This window comes from Mustela lutreola, chromosome 12, assembly GCF_030435805.1.
Source record: "Mustela lutreola isolate mMusLut2 chromosome 12, mMusLut2.pri, whole genome shotgun sequence".
Taxonomy (NCBI): domain Eukaryota; kingdom Metazoa; phylum Chordata; class Mammalia; order Carnivora; family Mustelidae; genus Mustela; species Mustela lutreola.
In genome coordinates this window covers 97145719-97172112 of record NC_081301.1, presented here as the reverse complement: position 1 = coordinate 97172112, position 26394 = coordinate 97145719, and the positions used below count along the sequence as shown (strand labels likewise).

Below are 26394 nucleotides of genomic sequence, written 5' to 3'. Positions count from 1 at the left end.
AAAAAGAAAACCTCTTTCACTGTTGATGGGAATGAAATCTGTTGCAGCCACTCTGGAAAATAGTATGGAGTTTCCTCAAAAAGTTAAAAATAGAACTACTCTATGACCCAGTAAGTGCACTACCGGATATTTACCCAAAGAATAAAGATACAGGAGCACCTGGGTGGTTCAGTTGGTTAAACATCGGAGTCTTGGCTTCAGCTCAGGTGATGATCTCATGGTCATGGGATCGAGCCCCATGTTGGGTTCCAGGCTCAGTGCGGAGTGTATGTCAGATTCTTTCTCCCTCCTGCTCTACCCCTCCCTACTTGTGTGGTCTCTCTCTTTCAACTAAATAAAAATCTTTAAAAAAATGAAAACATACTAATTCATACTAATTATGTTTACAGCAACATTATCTACAATATCCAAATTATGGAAACAGCCCATGTCCACTGATTGATGAATGGATAAGAAAATTTTGGTATACACACACACACACACACACACACACACATATACACATACAATGGGATATTACTCAACCATGAAAAGGAATGATATCTTGCCATTTGTGACAATGTGGATGGAGTAGAGGATAATAGGCTAAGTAAAGTAAGTCAGAGAAAGGCAAATACCATGATTTCACTCATATGTGGGATTTAGGAGACAAAACAAATAAAAGGAAAAGAAAAAAAGTGAGAGGCACAAGCCAAGAAACAGACTTCTTAAGATTTTATTTATTTGACAGATAGAGATCACAAGTAGGCAGAGGCAGGCAGAGAGAGAGGAGGAAGCAGGCTCCCCGCTGAGCAGAGAGCCTGATGCGGGACTCGATCCCAGGACCCTGAGATCATGACCTCAGCCGAAGGCAGAGGCTTTAACCCACTGAGCACCCAGGCACCCCCAAGAAACAGACTCTTAACCATGGAGAACAAACTGATGGTTGCCATGAAGGAAGGGGGAGGTGGTGTGGGTTAAATTGGTAATGGGGATTAAGGAATGCACTTGTGATGAACAGTGGGTTTTGTATGGAAGTGGTGAATCACTGTACTGAACACCTGAAGCTAATATTACACTGTATGTTAGCTAACTGGAATTTAAATAAAAACTTTAAAAAAAAACAAAAAATAAAATTCTTATATTTTAGTCAAATTTATAGAAACATATTATCATTTTTAAATGACATAAAGGAAAAAAATCCCTCAAACTACTTTCTTAATAAAATTTATTTAAAAAAAAAAAAGAACAAATATTGTTAAGATGTCTATACATTTAAGGCAATCCCTATCAAATACCAACAGCATTTTTCACAGAACTAGAATAATCCTAAAATTTATATGGCACCATAAGAGACCCCAAACTGACAAAGCAGTTTTGCAAAAGAAAAAGTTGGAGTTATCACAATTCCAGACTTGAAGTTTTATTATACATACACACACACACACACACGTATATATATATGTATACATATTATATGCACATATATATATGTAATATATATAAATTATATTACAAAAGTTGTGGTAATCAAAACGGTGTGGTACTGGCACAGAAACAGACACATAGATCAATGAAATTGAACACAGAACCCAGAAATAAACCCACAGTTATATGGCCAGTTAATCTTTGATAAAGCAGGGAAGACTATACAAAGAGACTATTCTCTTAACAAACAGTGGGGGAAAACTGGTCAGCTACATGCAAAAGAATGAAACTAGATGACCTTCTTACACCATTCATAAAAATAAACCCAGAATGGATTAAAGACCTAAATGTGAAACCCCAAACCATTAAATAAAAAAACCTAAAAGACCATACAGGCAGTGACGTCTCTGACATCAGCTGTAGCAACATTTTTTCTAGATATGTCTCCTGAAGCAAGGGACACAAAAAATAAATTATTGGGACAACATCAAAATAAAAAGCTTCTGCACAGCAAAGGAAACAATAAAAAAAACTAAAAGGCAACCTACTGAATGGGTATATATATTGGCAAGTGACCTATGCAATAAAGGGTTGGTATCCAAAATATATAAAGAACTTACAAAATTCAAAATCAAAAAAACAATCCAATTAAAAATGGGCAGAAGACATGAATAGACACTAATCCAAAGAAGAAATCCAGATGGCCAAAAGACCTACAAAGATGCTCAGCATCACTGATAATCAGGGAAGTGCAAATCAAAACCAGGATGAGGTGTCACCTCACACCTGTCAGAGTGGCTAAAATCAAAACCCAAGAAGCAACAGGCATTGGCGGGGATGGAGAGAAAAAGGAAACAACCCTCTGGCGCTGTTTGGCGGGAACACAAACCGGTGCGGCCACTGTGGAAAACAGCATGGAAGCCCCTCAAAATTGAAATATAGAAATACCATATGCAATTGCACCAATAGGTATTTACCCAAAGAATTAAAAAAATACTGATTCAGAGGGATACATGTACTTCAACATTTATATAGCAGCATTCTTGACAACAGCAAAATTATGGAAACAGCCCAGGTATTCATTGATAGATGAATGGATAGGGAAGATGATTATGTGTGTGTGTACATTATGTTATATATCTATACACACACACATATTTTATATATGATGTTATATGTATATATATATGATATTATATGTGTATACACACATACATACAGACAATGGGATAGTCTTCATTTGCAATGACACAGATGGAGCTAGAGTATAATGCCAAGTGAAATATGGCAGAACAAGACAAATACCAACGTGATGTCACTCATTTGTGGAATTTGATAAAACAAATGAGCAAAGGAGAAAAAGAGAAACCAAGAAACAGACTCTTAACTACAGAGAACAAACTGACAGTGACCACAGGGCAGGTGAGTGGGGGATGGTGTTAAATTGGTGATGGGGATTAAGGAGGGCACCTGTGATGAGCACAGGGTGATATATGAAATTACTTAATCACCTGATTGTACACCTGAAACTAATATAACACTATGCTAACTAAATGGAATTTAAATAAATAAATTTGTGACTTACCACAGATTTCTTTAGTGATTTTCTTCCCCATGAGAAAGGGACGGAGTAACTAACCAGAGTGTTCTGTCTGCTTTCTCCTTGGATTGCTTGTACCCCCACTGTGGAGGGTATAAGCAAGCCTTCCAGTGTGGAGGAAGCACTTCTGTGTGTCTTCCCTATTAAATATGGTGGCTGATTTAAATACAGTTAGCATCATACTATGGAAACCATAGCTTCATTCATCACAACTTTTTTTTTTTTTAAGATTTTATTTATTTGACAGAAATCTCAAGTAGGCAGAGAGGCAGGCAGAGAGAGGGGGGAATCAGGCTCCCTGCTGAGCAGAGAGCCCTATATGGGACTCAATCCCAGGACCCTGAGATCATGACCTGAGCTGAGGGCAGAGGCTTAATTAACCCTGTGAGCCACCCAGGCGCCCCATCACAACTTTTGTGTCTATCTAGTAATGTGGAAAATTTTAACTGAAAGTTATTTAGAATTACAGTGTTCACTTTGGGAATCTAAAATTTAACATGCGCTGAAACATGCAGAAGTTGTGGAATAAAAGAAAAATAAAATTTTACAGGGGTGCCTGGGTGACTCAGTTGGTTAAGTGGCCAACTCAGGTCATGATTTCAGGGTTTTGAGATCAAGCCCTGCATCAGGCCTGCCCCTCTCCCACCCCTATCTTTTTTTCTCTCTCTCGCCCTCTCTAAAAAATAAGCATAAAAAATAAAATTGTACCAACAGAATATAGTTAATCACAAATTTTTTATGGATGTAAAAGAAAGTTAAGCAGTTTCTAAACTGTTAAAATCTCCAACTGCTCTTATGGCTAGTTGACTTTTAAGACCAGTAAATACTTTAGTAATTGTAAATGAACTAAAAACTTTACACAGGAAAGAGAAAAATCAATGCCTAATGGTTCCTTAAAGAAAAATTTCCTTCTGCAGCTACAGTCAAGGAATGAAAAATATAGCTGTGGGCTAAGTGAATGGTCTTAGACATTGGCCCTTGAAAGAATGCATGCCAGGCATTCACTGTTTTTTAAAAAGTTTCAGAATTCTGAGACATTGGTCCACAAGTAAAAGGGAGATTTTCAACGTTAATCATAATTAATCCCTGGAAATTGGACAACTTTCATAATATGCCTCCAGTCATCTCCATGACTTCTTAAGTAAAAAGCTTAAGTCACTGATCCTAGAGGTTTCTTCTCTTCTAATATAAGCACTTCAGGCTAGAAATGCCCTTTGTTAGTACACACATTTTTATTTTGCTAGAATAGAATTTTGAAAGATCTATAGAGTGGGTTATAAGACTTCATAAGATTTAAGGGATCTATAGGTACACTAAAAATTTAATAGTAAAGACTCTCCAGGGCTTCGTTCTTTCTCCTTCTTTCCTTCACCCCCTTCCTCCCTCCCTCCTTTCCCCTCTTTCCATTCCCCCCCCTTTTTTTTGAGAAGGTGATCCTAAAATTTAAGTGTAAATACAGAGAACCTACACTACCCAAAGCAATCTTAAAAAAAAAAAAAAAAAGATTTTATTTATTTATTTGACAGACAGAGATCACAAGTAGGCAGAGAGGCAAGCTGGGGCGGGGTGGGGGGGAAGCATGCTCTCTGCTGAGCAGGGAGCCCGATGTGGGACTTGATCCCAAGACTCTGAGATCATGACATGAGCCGAAGTCAGAGGCTTAACCCACTGAGCCACCCAGGTGCCCCCAAAACAATCTTTAAAAAGAAAGACTTGGGGCACCTAGGTGGCTCAGTGGGTTAAGCCTCTGCCTTTGACTCAGGTCATGATCCCAGGATCCTGGGGTCCTGGCATCAAGCCCCGTGTTGGGCTCTCTACTCAACAGGGAGCCTGCTTCCCCCCTCTCTTTGCCAGCCTCTCTGCCTACTTGTGATCTCTGTCTGTCAAATAAATAAATAAATATGAATAAATAAATAAATAAGAAAGAAAGAAAGAAAAGCTTACACTACCTGACTTAGGGAGGAGATATACTACCTGACTTCAAGACTTTTTTTTTTTTCCCCAAAGATTTTATTTATTTATTTGACAGAGATCACAAGTAGGCAGAGAGGCAGGCAGAGAGAGAGGAAGGGAAGCAGGCCCTCTGCTGAGCAGAGAGCCAGATGTGGGACTCAATCCCAGGACCCTGAGATCATGTCCTGAGCTGAAGGCAGCGGCTTAACCCACTGAGCCACCCAGGCGCCCCTGACTTCAAGACTTCTGATGGTCCTACAGTAATATAGACAGTGTGGTTAAGGACAGGCCTGTTAATGGAAGAAATATAACTGAAAGTGTAAAACAGACCCACACTTATCCAGTCATTGGATTTTCAACAAAACAGTTTAAGGAGGGGAAGGTAAGTCTTTTCAACAAATGATATCCATATGAATGAGAAAAACCTTGATCCCTGCCTCACACCATACACAAAAGTTACTTCAAGATGGACCATAAACTTAAATGTAAAAGCTAAAACTGTATAGCATTTAGAAAATTCAGATTATCTTCATGACAATAAAAATTTAAAAGAAAAATCAGATTTCCTCCAAACATCTGCCAATCAAAAGTAACTGTTAAAGAAAGAACAGAAAAGCTTCAGTCTAAGAAAATTTTTGCAAAATGTACATATGGCAAAGGACTGGTGTCCAGAATTAATAAAGAACTCCCAGAGCTCAACAATTTAAAAAAATGTAATTAAACTGGCAACTGGAAGAAGATCTGAATGGATACTTTACAAAGTAAAGTATATGATATATATTTGAATGATCAAAAAGCATAAAGTGCTTAACATTTAACCATTAGCGAAATAGAAATTAAAGCCCCCATGAGATAGCACTACACACCCATCACAGATACGACGAAAACTGTCTGGAGGATGCGAGACAATGGGAATTCTCTTCTCATATGTTCATGGAAGTGAAAAATGGTACAGCCACTTTGGGAAATGGATACTCATAAAACTGCATATACTGTAGCCATGTGACCCAGTGTATTAGGTTGAATGGTATCCCACCAAAATTCACGTCTATATGAACACGTGAATGTGGACTTACTTTGATATCAGGTCTTCACAGATATGATCAAGTTAAGATGAAGTCATACCAAGTTAGGGTGAGTCTTAATTCAACAAATGCATCCTTACACAGAGAGAGAGATACATAGAAGGAAAAAGGCTGTGTGATCACAAAGGCACAGATTGGAGTGACACAGCAACAAGCCAAGAAATGCTAAGGATCGCCAGCAACCACCAGAAACTGGAGACAGGTGAGGAACAGATCTCCCTCAAAACCTCCAGAATAAATCTACCCGGCCAAGAGGTTGATTTTTGAACTTACAGCTTCTGAACTGTGAGAACAGATTTCTTTGAAGTCTCTCAGTTTGTTGTAATATGTTACAGCAATGCTAGGAAACTAAAATACCCAACCTTACTCTAGGTATTTATCCAAAGGAAATGAAAACATGGGTTTCCAAAACAAAATACCTAGCATAAGAATACTAATAACTGCTTTTTCACAATAACTAAGGACTAGAATCCATTAAGGTATCTACCAAGGGGAACGGATAAACAGTTGTATATTTATCTGACGGGATGCCACTGAGCTTTAAAAGGGAACAGAATACTGATGTATGAAACAGCGTGGATGAAGCTCAGAAACTCTGTACTGCAAGAAGCCTACAGTAAAGAGTATTATGATTCCATTCATGAAAAACTGTACAGTGGGAAAAATTAATTTATGGTAAAATCAAGACCAGTGACACCTCTGAGGGATAGGGTGGGGGTTTACTGGGATCGGCCAGAAGGGAGCTATATGGGATGGTAGTAATCTGTTTTTTGATAAAGTTTGGGTTGTAGACATGTACAACTCATGCAAAATTTCACATTTCCTGTAAGTAAATCCTACTTAAATACAAGAAATACAGTACTCTAGGCAATGATACGCATCTGCCCATTGCTCCTGGGGTTAACCACCTTTCACGGCCCTGACTAGCTGAGATGAGCTGCTAGGGAATGCCTCTTAAAATGTAGTGTCTGAAGATGCTTAGGTGGACATCTGAGACCTGAGTCCCTGGGTCCCTGCCTGCCAGCCACCCACATGAGCCAACCCAGGAGACTGTCCCATTCCTCTCACTTGTTAGACTGTCTTGGCCAGGTTCAATGAGTGGTCACATCAGATCTTAAGACACGTCACACCTGTCACCCGCTCTTGAGGAATAAAGGGTGTCTAAGGAGAATGAACAGAGATGCAAGGACATGCCAGAAAGACTTCACAAAATGACAGCCATAGCCACCTATGACCACAGCCTTATATGCTCTTTACCTACCCGTGGGGAAAATACCAGTCTCTTTTCCAAGAAGAGTAAAGCCTTGATCCAGAGCTCTTACTCAGATAGGCTCAGCTATCCAGCTCTCCCTGAGAGAAACTGCTGACACTAAACGTATCACGGTACTAACCAAGGAGATGTTGCTAGAAATCTGTCAGAATGGGCAAAATAAAGAGTAGTGCTGACACCAGATGCAGGCAGGAAGGGGGAGGAATGATTACTCAAGACACTGCTAGTGGGGACTGAAATGGTGTGCCCATGAGTATTGCACTTCTTTTTTTTCTTTAAATAAAACTAAACACTTACCATATGACTCAGCAACTGAACTCTTGAGCATTCATCCCAGAAATCAGACCCATGTTCACACACAAACCTGTATAGAAATGTTCAAAGCACCTTCATCTTTAATAGCCGCTGAATGGTTTAACAAACGGAGTCCATTCCTACTATGGAATACTGCTCAGCAGGAAAAGTAATGAAGTATTGGTACAGGCTTAGTTTGGATCGATCTCAAGAGAACTACACTGAAAAGGCAATCCCAAGTGTAGACTTCTTTTACGAACATTCTTGAAGTGACAAAAATTACAGAGATGGAAAACAGATTAGTGGTTGCAAGAGAGAGATGGTGGGGGTGGGGGGGTTGACTGTGACTACACAAGAGCAGCACAAGGCAGCCCGGTGTCGCAGCTATTCTGTACCTCTGAATATAGTGACAGTTACAGGAAAGTACATGCAATAAAATTTCACAGAACTAAAGAAACATACATCCCCCACACACATACACAAAAGTGAAGATAAAACTGGTGAAATCTGAGCACCTGTGTGGCTCAGTGGGTTAAGCCTCTGCCTTCAGCTCGGGTCGTGACCTTGGGGCCCTGGAATCAAGCCCTGCATCGGGCTCTCTTCTGAGCAAGGAGCCTGCTTCCCTCTCTCTCTCTGCCTGCCTCTCTGCCTACTGTGATCTCTGTCAAATAAATAAAATCTTAAAAAAACAAACAAACAACTGGTGAAATCTGAATAAGGTCAGTGCATTGTGTTAAAAACAAAAGGCTGGTTTAATAAGAAAAAAATGTCACTCCATATATGGAATTTGAGAATCAAAATAGACAGCCATAGGAGAGGAAGGGGAAAAAAAAGGGAAGCAAACCACAGGAGACTCTTGATTATAGAGAACAAGCTGAGGGTTGCTAGAGGGGAAGAGGGTGGGAAATGGGCTCAATGGGTGGTGGGGATTGAGGAGGGCACTTGTGATGAGCACTTGGTGTTCTATGTTAGTGATGAAAACAATATTAACACTCATGTTAACTTGCTAGAATTTAAATAAAATTTGAACCATTGAAAAAATGTCTGCACTTACTGAGATGAATACAGGGTGTTGTAGGGAATTGCTGAATCACTACATTGTACACCTGAAACTAACGTAATACTGTACGTTAACTAAAATTAAAAACTTTAAAAATTGAAAGACTAAAAAAACACATATATGATCACCTCAAACAGTGCCCAAAAAACATTGCACAAAATCCAACATCCATTTCCAATAAAAACTCTCCGCAAACCAGGAATAGAAATTTTCTGTGCTCATAAAGGGCAGCTATAAAACTTACACTTAGGAGAAAGCATTCCCCAAAAGATCAGGAACAAGGAAAGGGTGTCCAGGCTCACTATTTAAATTCATCATTGCACTGGATGGTCTCGCCTGTGCAATGAGGCACATTTTACTTCTTTACATGTAAAGAATGTAAAGAAGTAAAACTTATTCACAAATAATATGATCATCTATGTAGAAAATGCTATAGGATTTACCAAAAAAGCTACGAGGGCTAAAAAGTAAGTTTTGCAAATTTACTAGATATAAGATCATTATCTGTGGGTTAATTGTATTTCTCTGTACTTTCAACAATTAAAAAGTTTTTTTTTTTCCTTAAGATTTTATTTATTTACTTGAGAGACAGAGTTCACAAGCAGGCAGAGAGGCAGGCAGAGAGAGAGAGGGAAGCAGGCTTCCTGCTGAGCAGAGAGCCCAATGTGGGGCTCGATCCCTGGACCCTGGGATCAATACCTGAGCCGAAGGCAGAGGCTTAACCCACTGAGCCACCCAGGTATCCCTAAAAACTGAGTTTTAACATAGGTTAATTAATAGTATCGAAAAATATGAACTACAGAGGAACAAATCTGACAAGAGATATATAGGACCTGTGTACTAAAAATTATAAAACAAGGCTCACAAAAATTAAGTCCCACTAAAAATGGGGACATATACTGTATTCACATATAGGGTGATAAAATATTAATCACATGTAAATTAAGTTATTTGTAAAATGAGGTAGATTTAACTCAATACAAATCAAAATCACAGCAGGATTTTTGGTGAAAATTGCTGATTCTGAAATCCAGATGGTAATGCAAAGAATCTAGAATAATTAAGACAAAATGGAAAGGGAGAAAATGTTGGAGAATTATACTGTCTGAGTTCCAAACTTATAAGACTACATTAATCAAGATTATTTGGTATTGGCATCAATAGAGACACGAAAGGATGGGCGGGGGGGGGGGGAGGGGTGCTAGAGAAGAGTCCAGGGACTCCTGGGTGGCTCAGTTAAGGCTTCGTTAAATATCTGATTATTGGGGTGCCAAAAGAAACCAAGTTTTTAAATGGGCAAAAGATTTGAGAAGACATTTCACAAGAGATATATATACAGATGGCAAATAAGCACGAGAAGCTTCTCAACATCATCAGTCACTAGGTAAGCGTCAAGTAAAACACAAATGCCACTACACAGCTCTGTGAAAGCCCAAAATTAAAATAATAACACGAAGTTGACAAAGATGTGGAGCATCTGGACCCCTCATACCCTGCTAGGGGGAATGTGAATGGTAGAGCCCCTCTGGAAAACAGTTTTTTAGTTCTGTAAAAAACTAAATAGATACTGTATCCTACGACCCAGCCTGTCCAGTCCCAGGTATTTATCCGAAAGAAATGAAAGACTTGGAATGAATGTTCACACTTATTTTACTTGTATTCATCAAAACTGGAGACTACTCAAATGTTTTTCAATAGGTGAATGGTTAAATAAATTGTGAGAAAAACTGAAAAATAATTAAGATGTTATAAATAAATGAATAAATAAATAGTGATATTATATAATGGAACACTATTCAGCAGTAAGAAGTGAACTATAATTCACACAACATTATGGATGAACTTCAAAATAACTGTTGAGTGAAAGAATCTGGTATATATTCTGAATTACTCAATTTATATTAATTCTAGAAAATGTAAACACATCTAAAACGATAGAAAGCAGATCAGTGGTCAGCCGGGTACAGGGAGGAGGAGGAACGGAGGGTAAGACAGGCAGGGAAAGGAGACACGGATTATAATAAGGCACAAGGAAACTTTGGGGTGACAGGTATGCTTGGCATTTGGATTGTGGCAATGTTTTCATAGTTACATACATATGTCAAAACAATAAATTTTATGCTTTAAATATGTGTGGTCTAGGGGCCCCCAGGTGGCTCAGTCAGTTAAGCAACTACCTTTGGCTCAGGTCATGATCCCGGGGTCCTGGGATCAAGCCCTGTGTTGGGCTCCCTGCTCAGCAGGGAGTCTGCTTCTCTCTCTGCCCCCCTTCACCCCTGCTCATGCTCACTTGCTTTTTCTCTCAAATACATAAATATGTGTCTAATATATTTTGATAATATACCTCATAATCATCTCTTAACTATTATACTGTAACACCTTATACCATATTTTTGTTATGCCATAATTATAGCTTATATAATAGTTCTCCTTAAAAAAAGCACTGAGTTCGCTATGAAATACAAGTCCAGATATATGGTTGTATTTAGAAGCAAAATAAAATGCCAGGACTATTAAAAGAATAAAAAAGCTAAATCAGCTAAAAAAAAAAAAATTATTCTTACCTCCAGACATTCACATAAAATTAATTCCCACTGCATTAAAGACCTGAATGTTCCCTGAATTTATATGGGATTCATATAAGCATAACAGAAACAGCCCAAATGAAAAGCAGGAAAACTCTCTGAGCAGACAAATCACCAAACATAGGAAAAGGTACTCCTGCTCCAACAACATAGGAAAAGATACTCCTGCTCCCTGAAAAAGCAAAGCCCCTCTAAGGTTTCCCTGCAAAAGGAAGAGATGACTGGAACATGAGGTCTGACAATACCTAGTCCTGGTGAGGATGTGTAACAAGAACCTCCAGGCTACCCATGCCTAAGAACCAGCTGCTATGCTCCTAGATACACACCTGGAGAAACTCTTCCCCTTGTTTCCACGGAAATAACAAGAATATATAGCATTATTTAATAGCCAAATATTGGAAATACATGTTCAAAAGAAGGGAACTCCTAATTCAACAGCATTAAAATAGAAATATTCATTATAATGGAATCAATGTAACAGTTTTTATAAGTATAAACTAAATCACATTTTAACATGATTCTCACATAAAGACAGTAAAAAGGCATGTTCCAGAAGGATGTGTACATTGCAATACTATGTGTAGAGACATTTATGAACATGCAAACACTATATGGCTGAAGGACCCATCAGATGGGGTAAAAAGGGTCAAGGCACATGAGAATGCTCATGTGGAAAATGGATTCTCAGGGCGGGTGGAGAGCAAGACAAACCAGGGAAGGTGCAGGGACTGTTTTCTGGTCTGTAACGTCTGTCTCTGAGACCACAGGGAAGGCACACAGGCACTCATCATACAATTCTATACACCCTGGTGTGATCTTAAATAATCCATCATAAAAGAAACAAGGTTACGGGGATTTATGGAGTGGAACTGATGCACTAAGAAGTTACCAGGTTAAGAACAGAAACAGCAGTGTCTCCCAGGGGCAGAAGAGTCCGTGTCAGAGGCCAAACGCTATGCAGAGTCCACCAACAAAAGCCAAGAACGCGGAGATCAGCGAACTAGAAAAGGTGCTGGGAAAGAGATGCCACATGAGGGAATGAGACTGCCTGGGGGGAAAGAGGATGCCAGGGCAGCCCCCTCCGGGTGAGCAGGCCGGCAGGGCACGGGGCCCGAAGAAGAGCGCTCCCCAGAAATCCAGGTGCCCTCCTCCTTCCGGATCTGCTGAGAGCCTCACTGCCCGGTCTCCTCGTCTGCCCCCTGCTTCCCACTCACCTGGACGAAGGTCCAGAAGACATTCGCTCTCCTCTCTCCAGGGCTCCTCCCCTTGTTCCAGCTGTGTGATGAGTCTGGGTTTGGAAAAGGCAATTCCTACTCACAGGGAAAGAAACCAAGGTGACCCTAGGTTAGAGGCTTAAGAGGCTATGGCAGAACTCAGTCAACAAGCAAATGCAATGACCCAAAAGGAGCCAGGGAAGCACGGGGAGGTGTGCAAAGGCTCTCTGAGCACTGAGAAAGGAGGAGTAAAGGGAGGGGGAATTCTGGATCTAAAAGCAGTACACTGTGGTTAAGTGAATACTGGGATTCCCAGATCTGAAGGAAAATCACTGTGGAGGAGGGGCCCAGCCTTGGAAGAGGCCTGGCAATTCAGTGTTAGACCATATACCCCCAGACATTCTCTGGGGGTACAGGGAAAATACTATTTTCCTTTCTGAGTCAAAAGCATGGCAGCTGGTACATAAAATCTTAAGATGTCCACAGGCAGTCTGAGACCTGAGACAAGCTGTCCTTACCCAGTGATACCAAGTGACTGTAGTTCTCCAGCATTACATCCCGGTACAGGGTCCTCTGAGCAGGACTCAGTAACTTCCACTCCTTCTGGGTGAAGGCCACAGCCACATCCCTGAAGGCCATTAATGCCTGTAACACAAACACATTCCTGCTCACCCAGAAGCCAGCCACATGCACTAGTCAACCTAAGCCACTAACCAGGGCCAAATCAGAAAGAATGCTGGTGTGGGGCACCCCGGTGAGTTTCACAGATCCCGCTTTTAACCCAAACTCTTAGTGCCATGTGTTCAAGACTATTATTAACCTTCTTCTCACATTGCTCATAGGTCTAGTTAGGGGTCCTCTCCTTTCTTCTTTTGATCTTATGTCTATGATGCTGTCAAAAACACAGCTTTGATTGGCTATAGTTTAAGTCTTGAAATCAGCTAGCCTCATGCCTCCCACCTTATTCTTCATTTTAAAGGTTATTTTAGCTATTCTAAGACATATCCTTTCCATATAAATGTTAGAATCTTGATCTGTATCTACAAAACAAAACAAAAACCTTGTTGGAATTTTGACAAGATTTTCATGAGCCTTTATATTAATTTGAGGAGACCTAACATCTTTACCACATTGATTCTTCAAATCCATGAATATGGTATGTCTCTCCATTTACTGAGATGTTCTTTAATTTCTTTCATCAGCATTTTGTGGTTTTCAGCATACAAATTCATGTATGTTTTGTTAAATTGATACCTAAAAACTTCTAATGCTGTTATATTTTTAATTTCAGTGACACTTTCATTGATAGGATATAGAAGTACAGTTTACTGTTTACCTTAAATCCTGCAGCATGACTGAACTCACTTAGTTCTATGATTTTTTTTTCCTCCTACATTCCTTGAGATTTTCTACATAGACAAGCATGGCATCTGCATATAGGGCCAGATTTATTTCTTCCCTTATATAAATCTATATGCGTTTTCTTTCCTCTTCTTGCTTTATTACAGTACTAACAGCATAATAAAGAGTGGTAAAAGCAGACATCTTTGCCTTATTCTTGACATAAGGAGGAAAGTGTTATGTCTCACAGCATTAAGAATACTGTTCCACGGGGCGCCTGGGTGGCTCAGTGGGTTAAGCCGCTGCCTTCGGCTCAGGTCATGATCTCAGAGTCCTGGGATCGAGTCCCGCATCGGGCTCTCTGCTCAGCGGAGAGCCTGCTTCCCTCTCTCTCTCTCTCTCTGCCTGCCTCTCCATCTACTTGTGATTTCTCTCTGTCAAATAAATAAATAAAATCTTTAAAAAAAAAAAAAAAAAGAATACTGTTCCACAATGAGATACCATGCCATACTCACTGGGATAGCTATTACCAAAGAAAAGGGAAAGAATAAGTTCTGGCAGAGTGTGGGGAGACAATGGAACCTTTGTGCATTTCTTGTAGGAAATGTAATAAAATGGTGTGGTTTCTGTGGAAAAGTCCAGCAGTTCCTCATACAGTAAATGTACAATGGACCCTACGATCCAGCAATTCCACTCTTAGCTATCTACCACTCTATATTTACACACCAAAGTCTCTAATGGCATTATTCACAATAGCTCAAATGTCCATTAACAGATAAATAAAATGTGGTATATGCATACAATGGCATATATTCAGCCTTAAAAAGCAAGGAGATTCTGATACATTCAACATCAAGGATTAGCCTTGAAAACATTATGCTACATGAAATATGCCAGTCACAGGACAAAAAGTGTTTGATTTCACTTACAGCAGGTACACAGGTACTTAGCGACAAAGTGAAAAAGAGGCTACCAAGAGCTGGGAGGAACGAGGAATGAGTCCGTTTTTAATGAACTGAATTTCAGTTTGGGAAGATGAAGCAGTACTGGACCTGGAGAATGGGAATGGTTTTACAACAGTGTGAATATACTTAATACCACTGAACTGTACATTTAAAATTGGTTAAAACAGTAAATTTTATATTATGTATACCTCAGCAAATTAAAAAAAAAAAAAAAAAGGTTAGGTAAATGGCCAAGAAAAGCCTCACTGAGGAAAGAAAAAAAGTTAGATATAGATTTTTTGGTAGATTTCCCTACTCAAGTAGAGGAGTTCCCCTGCATTCCTTTTGTTACAAGAATTTTTTTCCCACTATGGTTATTGTTGAATTCTGTCAAATAAATGCCTTTACTGCATCAACTGATACAATCATGTGGTTTTTCTTTTTAGTTTATTAATATGGTGGATTACACTAAGTTTCAAATATGAAACTAGTCTTACATTCCTAAAGTAAACTGTACTTGGTAATAGCATGTAATTATTTTGGTATCAATGTAATATGTGCTCCGTAGAGTGAACTGTTAAGTGTTTCCGCTTCTATTTTCTGGAAGAAGTCATATAGCACTTGTGTTAAATGTTCTTTAAAGATCTGGCAGTAAAAACATCTGGGCCCGTAGAGTTCTTCTGTAGGAATTTTTAGATTGCAAATTAGACTTCCTTAATAGTTACAAAGCTGTTCAAATTACTCCATATTGGGTGGGTTTTGGTAGTTTGTTTTTCATGGAAGCAGTTCGTTTCAGCTAAGTTGTGAAGTATATGGGTCGATATTCTTTTCGTGGCTTCAGAGTATGTAGAGATAAACTTTGTTTCTTTCTTTTCTTTTTTTTAAAAGATTTTATCTATTAGAGAGAGGGAGAGAGAGAACGCGTGTGCACATGAGATTTGGAGGGCTAGGGGAGACTCCCTGCTGAGCCAGTAGCCCAATGTGGGACTAGATCCTGGGACTCAGAGATCATGACCTGAGCCAAAGGCAGATGCTTAACTGACTGAGCCACCCAGGCGCCCCTTTGTATCATTCTTGATATGGTGATTTGTGTCTACTCTTTTTTTTTTTTTTTCCTTCTTAGTCTTGCTAGAAGTTGTTTCAATGTTACTGTTTTCAGAAGAGCAGCTGATTTCTGCCTTTAACATTATTATTTCCTTCTATTTGTTTTCCTGAGTGTACTTTGCTCTTATTTTTCTAGGTTCCTGAGGTAGAAGCTTATTGACTTGAGACTCTTACTCTTTTCTAATATACATATTCAGTGCTGTATTCCAGATACTTTGATATATTGTATTTTCTTCTCCATTCTCTTCCATGTATATTTTTATTTCTCTTGAAATTTCATTTTTGATGCATGGATAACTTAGAAATGTGTAGTTTATTCTGTAAGTGCTTAGAGGCTTTTCTGTCATCTTTCTCTTACTGATTTCAAGTTTGATTCTGTTGTCAGAAAACACACTTTGTCTGTAATCAGTTCTCTACTTTTGTTAAGATAAACAAATACTTGTGTTTTATGTATTGTTTTATGGCTCAGGATATGTCTACCTTAGTATGTTTTTGTGGGCATCTGAAAAGAATATGTATTCTACTATTGTTGGGTGATGTGTTCTGTAAAGATCACATTCTCTTGGTTGATGTTATTGACAAAAACTCTTCACTGATTTGGGGTCCACTATTTCCATCATTGAGAGAAGGGTGTTAAAGTCTCCCAATCGTTGATTTGTCTATTTCTTCTTTCAGTTTTCTCTTCAAATACGGTGAACTGTTATGTGATGCAGACATATTAAGGATCACGGTCTTCCTGGAATTGACCATTTATCACCCTGTATCTGGTAACTTTCCTTGCTCTGAAGTCTGCCTTACTTGATTTAATATATACCCACTCCAGCTTTCCTTTGGTTAATGTTTGCATGATTTTTTTTATCCTTTTAACTTGCTTATGTTACAATGTTTGAAGTTTCATTTAGACAAAATATAGGGTTTGTTGTTGTCATTGCTGCTATTTCTTACTCTACTATGCCAGTCCCTCTTTTGGCTGGTGTATTTAGATCATTTTATTCTTTTTGCTTTTCTTTTTACTGACTTCTTTTGGGTTACTCGGACTTTTTTTTTTTTTTTTAAGAATTCTATTTTGATTTCTCCAGTGCTGTGTATTTTTTATATAACATTTCTAGTAGCTATTCTAGGAGCTACATTATATACATATAACTAATCAGTCTACTGGTATCTTCATTTTCCAGTTTAAGGAAGTACAGAAACTTTTACTTCCCATTACATCCTCTTGCCCTTCTGGTAATCTTAAATATTTCCTCTCTATCTTTAGAATCACATCAGACTGTGTAATAATTTTTGCATCAACCATCAAAATTAGTTTAGAAAATTCATGTGCAAGAGGAGTGCCTCCTATATTTACCTATATTTTTCCTGTGCTTTCTTCCTGATGGTGTCAGGGGTCCCCAAGGCCACCCCCAGGTTTGATGTTCACTAGGACTTGCAAGAATCATCATATGGTTGTACACATGGCTACAAACAAAGGGATACAAAGCAAAATCACCAGAGAGAAATGGTACAAAAGCCAACGTCTAAAGGAAATCAGGAACAAGCATCCAAGAATACTCTCCCAGTGGAGTAATACATGACCCACTTAACTCCACCACCAAGGACCTGTGACAACATGTGTTAAACACTGTCTAATAAGGAAGCTCATTAGAGGCTCACTGCCCAACTTTTTTAGTAGGGACTGGTCACAGGCTCTTTCAGCATAAACCCAACAGTTTGCATAGTTTTTGCAAACTATGCAACTATAGTCAACCATTCTTACCAATTCTGAGAATGGTGCTAACCTCCCAGAAATGCAAGATCCCAAGGATCTTGCCGAAGGATCATCTTGCAAGCAGGATTTCTTAAGAATAACAGTCTGAAGCCTGTTATGTTAACTGTTTACTGTACACAGATGCTCCAAGTTTCCTTCTTTTATTGTTTCCTTTTTGTTTCTAAAATTGCATCTGTCCATGCTCCTAGAGACAAATTCTGTTTTCCTCCATCTGAAAAATGTCCTGATTTTCCCTTCATTTCTATACCAAATGAAATATCTTTCATTTGGTATAGAACTTGGGGTTGACAATTCCTTTCTTCCAGGATAGATCTACTATCATAGTGACAGATCATATGGTGGTTCTCTTTTCATGTTTTTGAGGTGTCTCCAGACGTCTTCCACAATGGCGCCTTTCATTCCCACCAACAGTGCATGACACTTGTTATTTCTGGTAAAACCCAATCTGACTGGTGCAAAACCTCATTAAGGTTTTTGTTTTGTTTTTTTAAGATTTATTTTAGAGAGAGCATGCATGTAAGTGGAAGGATGGCAAAAGGGAGAGAGCGAACCTCAAGCAGACTCCCTGCTGAGTGCTCCAGTGTTAAATTTTCTTTCTAATGGTTTAGTTACTGTTTTGTGTCCTTCCATTTTCCCTGAAGCATTTTTTGTAGATCAGGCCTACTGTTAATGAGCTCTCTCTGGTTTTTTGGTTTTGTTTTGAAATCTGGAAGCCTCTTATTTCTCCTGCATTTTTTTTTTAAGATTTATTTATTTGACAGAGATCACAAGTAGGCAGAGAGGCAGGCAGCATTGGGGATAGGGGGGAGTAGGCTCCCTGCTAAGCCTGTGGGGCTTGATCCCAGGACCCTGAGAGCATGACCTGAGCTGAAGGCAGAGGCTTTAACCCACTGAGGCACCCAGGCACCCCTCTCCTTCATTCTTGAAGGATAATTTGCTGGATATAGAAATCTTAGTTGACAGTCTTTCTTCCAAGACCTTCAATAGGTTATCCTACTGACTGGTGGTCTCCATGATTTCTAATGAGAAATCAGCTCTTAATCTTACTGAAAAACCCTTCCTAGTAGGTAACAGATATCTTCTTGCTGCTTTCAAAATCCTATCTTGGTGTATGGATTTTGATAATTTTGACTACATGTCTGGGTGTGGATCTGAGTTTATCCTACTTGGAGTTTACTAAGCTTCTTAGATGTATGGCTTTATGGCTGTTTTTTAAAGCAAGTTTGGGGAGTGTCTGGATATTTCTTAAAGTTTTCTATCCCTCTCCTTTCCCTCTGCAATTCCCACTATGTATATGTAAGTACATCTGTTGGTGTCTCACGGGTCTCTTAGGTTCTGTGCATTTTTCAATGTTCTTTTTTTTCCTGCTCCTCAGAGTGGATAATCTCAGTTTAGGTATTTTCAAATTCACTAACTCTATTTTGCCTGCCTAATATGCTATTAAACTCCCAAAACAAGTTTTTCACTTCAGTTGTACTTTGCAGCTCCAGAAGTTCTTTTTATAATTTCTTTTTATAATTTCTTCATTGATATTCTGTCTCTTCAAACACTGTTGGCCCAATTCCTTTTAGTTCCACGTTTATGGCTTCCTTTAGCTCTTTGTGTATATTTGATATAGTTAATAGGCGGGCAGTTTAAAACGCTGCCGCACTCTTCTGCCACAAAGTAGGAGCTTCTTTCTTCACCAAATTTTCCACTTTTGACTAGGTTCCCAAGTTTGACAAAACATAATTCTGGCAGATTTCAGCAGCTCATCAGTTGCTTTGTGGCAGGCGCAGAGCCACGTATTTCACTTCCTCCACCCTTTTGATGTCACAGTGCAATTTCTTCTTTGATGTAAGGAGCAGTGAAGAAATGTGAAGAAATGTGTTGGTTAGTTTCTAAATACTTGAGATTTACTTAGGTATCTTATTATTGGTTTCTAATTCAATTGGAGTTACAGAATATAAGTTGTATTCTACAAATCCCTTCAAATTCACTAGGTCTATCTTGCTGAGCATACCAAACCTATTTGAAAAAAATGTGTATTCTGCAGTTGCACAGTGTAGTGTTCTGTAACTACTGATCAAGATGATGTAGTTGCTAGTTTTCTTTAGATCATATATGTCTCTACTGACTTTTTACCTACTTGTCTTATCAACTGCTCACTGGGGATTAAATTCCCTGTAATAGTACAGTTGCCTTTTTTCCTTTAATTCTGTCAAGTATTTTAAAGCTTTGTTATTCGACACATGCATACATACTGGTATGTCTTCCTGCTAAAGTGACTCTTTTATCATTCAGAAATGGTTTTCTTTCCCTTTGTGTTAAAGTTGATTTTATCTGATTTGCTACAATTTCCTTTTCCACATTGAGCATAGTTAAAAGAGACTTTAAAGTTCTTATCTAATCATTTCATCCATAGGCTGAATTATGGTCTGTGAATTATACCTCAAAAAAATTAAAATTTGAAAGATGGCTAAGATTCAGAACAGTCAAGAAAAGAATAGAGGGCTAAGAATCTAAATGAAGTATGTAGGGAGGTGCAGGTAGGAGATGCCATGAACAGAGGAAGAGAAGAAAAATGTCCATGATGTAGGTAAGGAGAAGCACCTGGCAGGAGAGAAAGGTAGTTAGTGGTAGAAGAGAAAGCAGAGGTGTTGTAGTATCCTGCAAATCGTTTTGAAAGCAGACAAAAGAACATATTCTACTACACAGTTGTAGCTCATACAATTTAAATTACTTATATCTTCTCATTTGGCATATTTTCTGGAGTGAAGAACTGTCACACTATAATTGATTTCATGAACAAAATTTCCCACCATAGGTTACCAAGGGGCAACAGGGTGGCTCAGTCAGTTGGGCATCCCACTCTTGATTTCAGCCCAGATCATAATCTGAGGATTGTGGGATCGAGCCTCACATCAGGTTCTGCACTCAGTGGAGAGTCTGCTTAAGAGTCTCCCTCTCCCACTGTCCCTCGCCCTACTTGGGTGCTCTCTCCCCACTCCACATAAATAAATCTTAAGAAAAAAAAAGGTTCTCAAACATTGGAAAAAGTTAAATTTTGCAATCACTGAGAAACAGTGGGATGGGACAATGAAAACCTGTAAAGAGCCATATATTTAAATGTGAATGTTTCTTTCTTCTTTTTCTTCTTCTTCTTCTTATGTTCAGTTAACCAATATATAGTAATTAGTTTGGGGGGGGGGGTTTTGACAGAGAGAGATCACAAGTAGGCAGAGAGTGAGAGGGGAAGCAGGCTCCCTGCTGAGCAGAGAGCCCGATGCGGGGCTTGATCCCAGGACCCTGAGATCATGACCTAAGCCAAAGGCAGAAGCTTAACCCACTGAGCCACCCAGGCACCCCGATAATTAAAACGATAATTAGTTTTTGATGTAGTGTCCAACAATTCATTAGTTGTGTATAACACCCAGTGCTTATCATAACTTAACCTGCCTCCTTAATACCCATCACCCAGATACCCCATTCCCCCGCAACCTCCCTTTCCACAACCCTCAGTTTGTTCCCCAGAGTCAAGAGTAGCTCATGACTTGTCTCCCTCTCTGATTTCTTCCCAGTTTTCCCTCCCTTCCCCTGTGGTTCTCCATGCTACTCCTTATGTTCCACACATGAGTGACACCATATTATAATTGTCTTTCTCTGGTTGTCTTATTTAAGCATAATTCCCTCCAGCCCCACCCACGTCAATGCAAACAGTAGGTATTCATCCTTTCTGGTGGCCGAGTAATATTCCATTATATATATGAACCACATCTTTTCCCATTCATCTGTTGAAGGACATCTCAGCTCCTTCCACAGTTTGGCTATTGTGGACTATTGCTATGAACATTGGGGTACATATGCCCCTTATTTTCACTACATCTGTATCTTTGGGATAAATATCTAGTAGTGCAATTGCTGGGTCATAGGGTAGCTCTATTGTTAACTTCTTGAGGAAACTCCATACTGTTTCCCAGAGTAGCTGTACCAGCTGGCATTCCCACTAACAATGTAAGAGGGTTCCCCTTTCACTACATCCTCACCAACATTTGTTATTTCCTGTTTTGTTGATTTTAGCCATCCAAAGTGGTGTAAGGTGGTATCTCAATGTGGTTTTGATCTGTATTTCCCTGATGGGTAGTGATGCTGAATATTTTTTCATGTCTGTTAGCCATTTGTATGTCTTCTGCCCATTTCTTGACTGGATTCTTTATTTTTTTGGTCGTTGAGTTTAAGAAGTTCTTTATAGATCTTGGCTATCAACCCTTTATCTGAAATGTCATTTGCAAATATATTCTTTCATTCCGTGGGCTGCCTCTTAGTTTGGTTAACTATTTCCTTTGCTGTGCAGAAGCTTTTTATCTTGATGAAGTCCCAAAAGTTCATTTTTGCTTTTGTTTCCCTTGCCTTTAGAGACTTGTCTTGAAAGAAATTGCTGTGGCTGATGTTGATGGATTCTTGGGTTTCTTCACCTTTAAAGATCTGACACTTGGGTAGTCACTAGATCAATTTTATCATTAAAATCTCAAATATGTGCATAGACCAAAGATCCTACTTTCCAATGACAAGAATAAATGAAATGTACATCAACTGATGAATGATGAATGAAAAAACAACAGAAATATTATTGATATGGGCTACAACATGAATGGACCTTGAAAATATTATGCTAAGTGAAAGAAAACAAATACAAAAACCACATATTATATGGTTTCATTTATATGAAGTACCCAGAAAAAACAAATTTATAGAGAAAGAAAATAGATGAGCACTTGCCAGTGGCTAGGAAGGGAAGAAAAGGGAGTGACTCCTAATGGGTGTGCACTTTCTTTGGGGGTTACGAAAACATTATGGAATTAGTGGTGAGGGTGGCACAACTTTTGTGAATATACTAAAATCTACAAACTGTAGATTTTGAAAGAGTGAATTTTATTGGATGTGAATTATACCTCAATAAAGGAACTTTTAAATGTTTAACTCCCGTGACAAACACCTAAATAAGTTAGGAGTTTTATAAGAATGGAGACTGTGCTGTGGATATCACTGTTTGTTGACTAAAGGCTCCCTCACACAGCAGACATTCAAAACAATTTCTTAAGATTCAATGAAAGAGTGCTAATTTCTTACTAGTTAACAACCTGTAGGTCCAGCCCTGATCTATGTCACAACCCTAAAGCATATTCCAATTTCTTCTATCAGGCCAAACTCCTTAGACATGGCCAAATACCATGTGTATATATGGCCAACAATATATTCATTTAGAATACAGATCAAAAGATTTTATGTAATTCAGATCAGATACATACCAAAGTACATGAAAATGCAATTTAAAGAATCCTAAAATATGTAATTTCTATGACTCAAACAGAAAAACAAACCCCTTTATGCTCCCCCCCCCCCCAAAAATGTTAAGATTGTTTTGGGTGCCTGGGTGGCTCAGCTGGTTAAGCATCCAACTCTTGATTTCAGCTCAGGTCATGTCAGGGTTGTGGGATTGGGCTCCACATCGGGCTTCATGCTGGGCATGGAATCACTTAAGATTCTCTCTTGCCCTCTGCCCCTCCTCTTAAAAAAAAAAAAAAAAAGTTTGGACTGTGGTCCCTTTCTGAAACAAGTAGGTTTGCATGCCTGACACTCTTCCAGGTATGGAAATTTCATCTTAAAAAACTTAGCATTTCAGACACTTAAGCCCTCACATCAATTTCTCATAAGGATATAAATAAAAGAAAAAAATGTATATTGAGTGATACTGGTCACAGACAGGATGAGATTCAGGGTGTGCTAAGGATCCCACAGGAAGTGGCAGAGTAGGGATGGAAAAAGTGAGCAAGTGCTACATTCCATTTTGGCCAAGAATGCTTCTCTATTAACATCATAAACGATAAAGTGAAACATCAGAAGTTTTCTCTCTTAAGTAACATTCTGAATTGCATGTGCTACATAAACTTTTTTCCCTCAAAGGTATAAAATATTTGAAAACTGGAGGGGAGGAGTCAAGATGGCGGAGAAGTAGCAGGCTGAGACTACTTCAGCTAGCAGGAGATCAGCTAGATAGCTTATCTAAAGATTGCAAACACCTGCAAATCCATCGGCAGATCGAAGAGAAGAAGAACAGCAATTCTGGAAACAGAAAAACAACCACTTTCTGAAAGGTAGGACCGGCGGAGAAGTGAATTCAAAGCGACAGGAAGATAGACCCCGGGGGGAGGGGCCGGCTCCCGGAAAGTGGTGGAGCAACAGAGCACAAAATCAGGACTTTGCTCGCAGCTCGGGGTTACCTTGAACTGGTCGCAGGTTCGGTGAGCTCGGAGCGAGGGGGGAGGTCAGACAGGAGTAACTGGGCGCTGTTCTCTGAGGGCGCACTGAGGAGTGGGGCCCCGGGCTCAGGAAACAAAAGATTCTGAAAGCAAACCCGAGCGGATTACTCACCCCGGCCCCTGATAAGGGCAGTGCAATTCCGTCTGGGGCAAAGACACTTGAGAATCACTACAACGGGCCCTCCCCCAGAAGATCAACAAGAAATCCAGCTGAGACCAAGTTCACCTACCAAGGAGTGCGGTTTCAATACCAAGGAGAACAGCAGAATTCCAGAGGAGGAGAAAACAAAGCACAGAACTCATGGCTTTCTCCCTGTGGTTTTATTTGTTTTGCAGTTAATTTAATTTTTTTCTTTTTCATTATTTTTTTCTCTCTTCTTCTGCTAAAATTTTTTTTAACTTTTACCCTTTTCTTTTTTAATGTTTTTTAACTAGTTTATCTAATATATATTCTTTTCCTTTTTATATTTTTCTTTATTCGTTTTCTTTTTTTAAATTCTTTAATTTTTTTTATTTTTTTCTTTTATTTATTTTTTCTTTCTTTCTTTTTGAACCTCTTTTTATCCCCTTTGTCCCCCCTCACAATTTGGGATCTCTTCTGATTTGGTTAAAGCATATTTTCCTGGGGTTGTTGCCACCCTTGCCACCTTGCTCCTTCATATACTCTTATCTGGACAAAATGACAAGGCGGAAAAATTCACCACAAAATAAAGAACAAGAGGCAGTACCGAAGGCTAGGGACCTAATCAATACAGATATTGGTAATATGTCAGATCTAGAGTTCAGAGTGACAATTCTCAAGGTTATAGCCGGGCTCGAAAAAGGCATGGAAGATATTAGAGATATAAAAGCCCTTTCTGGAGAAATAAAAGAACTAAAATCTAGCCAAGTTGTAATCAAAAAAGCTATTAACAAGGTGCAATCAAAAATGGAGGCTCTCACTGCTAGGATAAATGAGGTAGAAGAAAGAATTAGTGATATAGAGGACCAAATGACAGAGAATAAAGAAGCTGAGCAAAAGAGGGACAAACAGCTACTGGACCACGAGGGAAGAATTCGAGAGATAAGTGACACCATAAGACTAAACAACATTAGAATAATTGGGATTCCAGAAGAAGAAGAAAGAGAGAGGGGAGTAGAAGGTATACTGGAGAGAATTACTGGGGAGAATTTCCCCAATATGGCAAAGGGAACGAGCATCAAAATTCAGGAGGTTCAGAGAACACCCTCAAAATCAGTAAGAATAGGCCCACACCCCGTCACCTAATAGTAAAATTTACAAGTGCTAGTGACAAAGAGAAAATCCTGAAAGCAGCCCGGGAAAAGAAGTCTGTAACATACAATGGTAAAAATATTAGATTGGCAGCTGACTTATTCACAGAGACCTGGCAGGCCAGAAAGAGCTGGCATGATATTTTCAGAGCACTAAACGAGAAAACATGCAGCCAAGAATACTATATCCAGCTAGGCTATCATTGAAAATAGAAAGAGAGATTAAAAGCTTCCAGGACAAACAAAAACTGAAAGAATTTGCAAACACCAAACCAGCTCTACAGGAAATATTGAAAAGGGTCCTCGAAGCAAAGAGAGAGCCTGAAAGTAGTAGATCAGAAAGGAACAGAGACAATATACAGTAACAGTCACCTTACAGGCAATACAATGGCACTAAATTCTTATCTCTCAATAGTTACCCTGAAAGTTAATGGGCTAAATGCCCCAATCAAAAGACAAAGGGTATCAGAATGGATAAAAAAACAAAACCCATCTATATGTTGCCTCCAAGAAACTCATTTTAAGCCTGAAACCACTTCGAGATTTAAAGTGAGGGGATGGAAAAGAATTTACCATGCTAATGGACATCAGAAGAAAGCAGGAATGGCAATCCTTATATCAGATCAATTAGATTTTAAGCCAAAGACTATAATAAGAGATGAGGAAGGACACTATATCATACTCAAAGGGTCTGTCCAACAAGAAGATCTAACAATTTTAAATATCTATGCCCCCAACGTGGGAGCAGCCAACTATATAAACCAATTAATAACAAGATCAAAGAAACACATCAACAATAATACAATAATAGTAGGGGACTTTAACACTCCCCTCACTGAAATGAACAGATCATCCAAGCAAAAGATCAGTAAGGAATAAAGGCCTTAAACGACACACTGGATCAGATGGACATCACAGATATATTCAGAACATTTCATCCCAAAGCAACAGAATACACATTCTTCTCTAGTGCACATGGAACATTCTCCAGAATAGATCACATCCTCGATCCTAAATCAGGACTCAACCGGTATCAAAAGATTGGGATCATTCCCTGCATATTTTCAGACCACAATGCTCTGAAGCTAGAACTCAACCACAAGAGGAAGTTTGGAAAGAACCCAAATACATGGAGACTAAACAGCATTCTTCTAAAGAATGAATGGGTCAACTGGGAAATTAAAGAATTGAAAAAAAT

The 26394-nt window shown here is 39.0% G+C and overlaps 1 protein-coding gene across 10 annotated transcripts in view; it reads right to left on the bottom strand.

Annotated features, from left to right (window-relative positions):
* Window positions 1–26394, bottom strand: part of ZNF169 (zinc finger protein 169) — a 63331-nt gene that overhangs the window by 12424 nt on the left and 24513 nt on the right. For 7 of the 10 annotated variants that reach the window (XM_059141186.1, XM_059141179.1, XM_059141178.1 and 4 more), the window contains 2 exons: window positions 12987–13113; window positions 12469–12564 (listed from right to left, as the gene is read on the bottom strand). In XM_059141186.1, coding sequence (XP_058997169.1) covers window positions 12469–12564; window positions 12987–13107 — 217 coding nt within the window. In that variant the 5' untranslated portion in view covers window positions 13108–13113. Of the gene's footprint in view, window positions 1–12468; window positions 12565–12986; window positions 13114–17205; window positions 17317–26394 lie in introns of those variants that run through there. The other 3 variants (XM_059141176.1, XM_059141177.1, XM_059141184.1) reach the window with 2 other exon arrangements.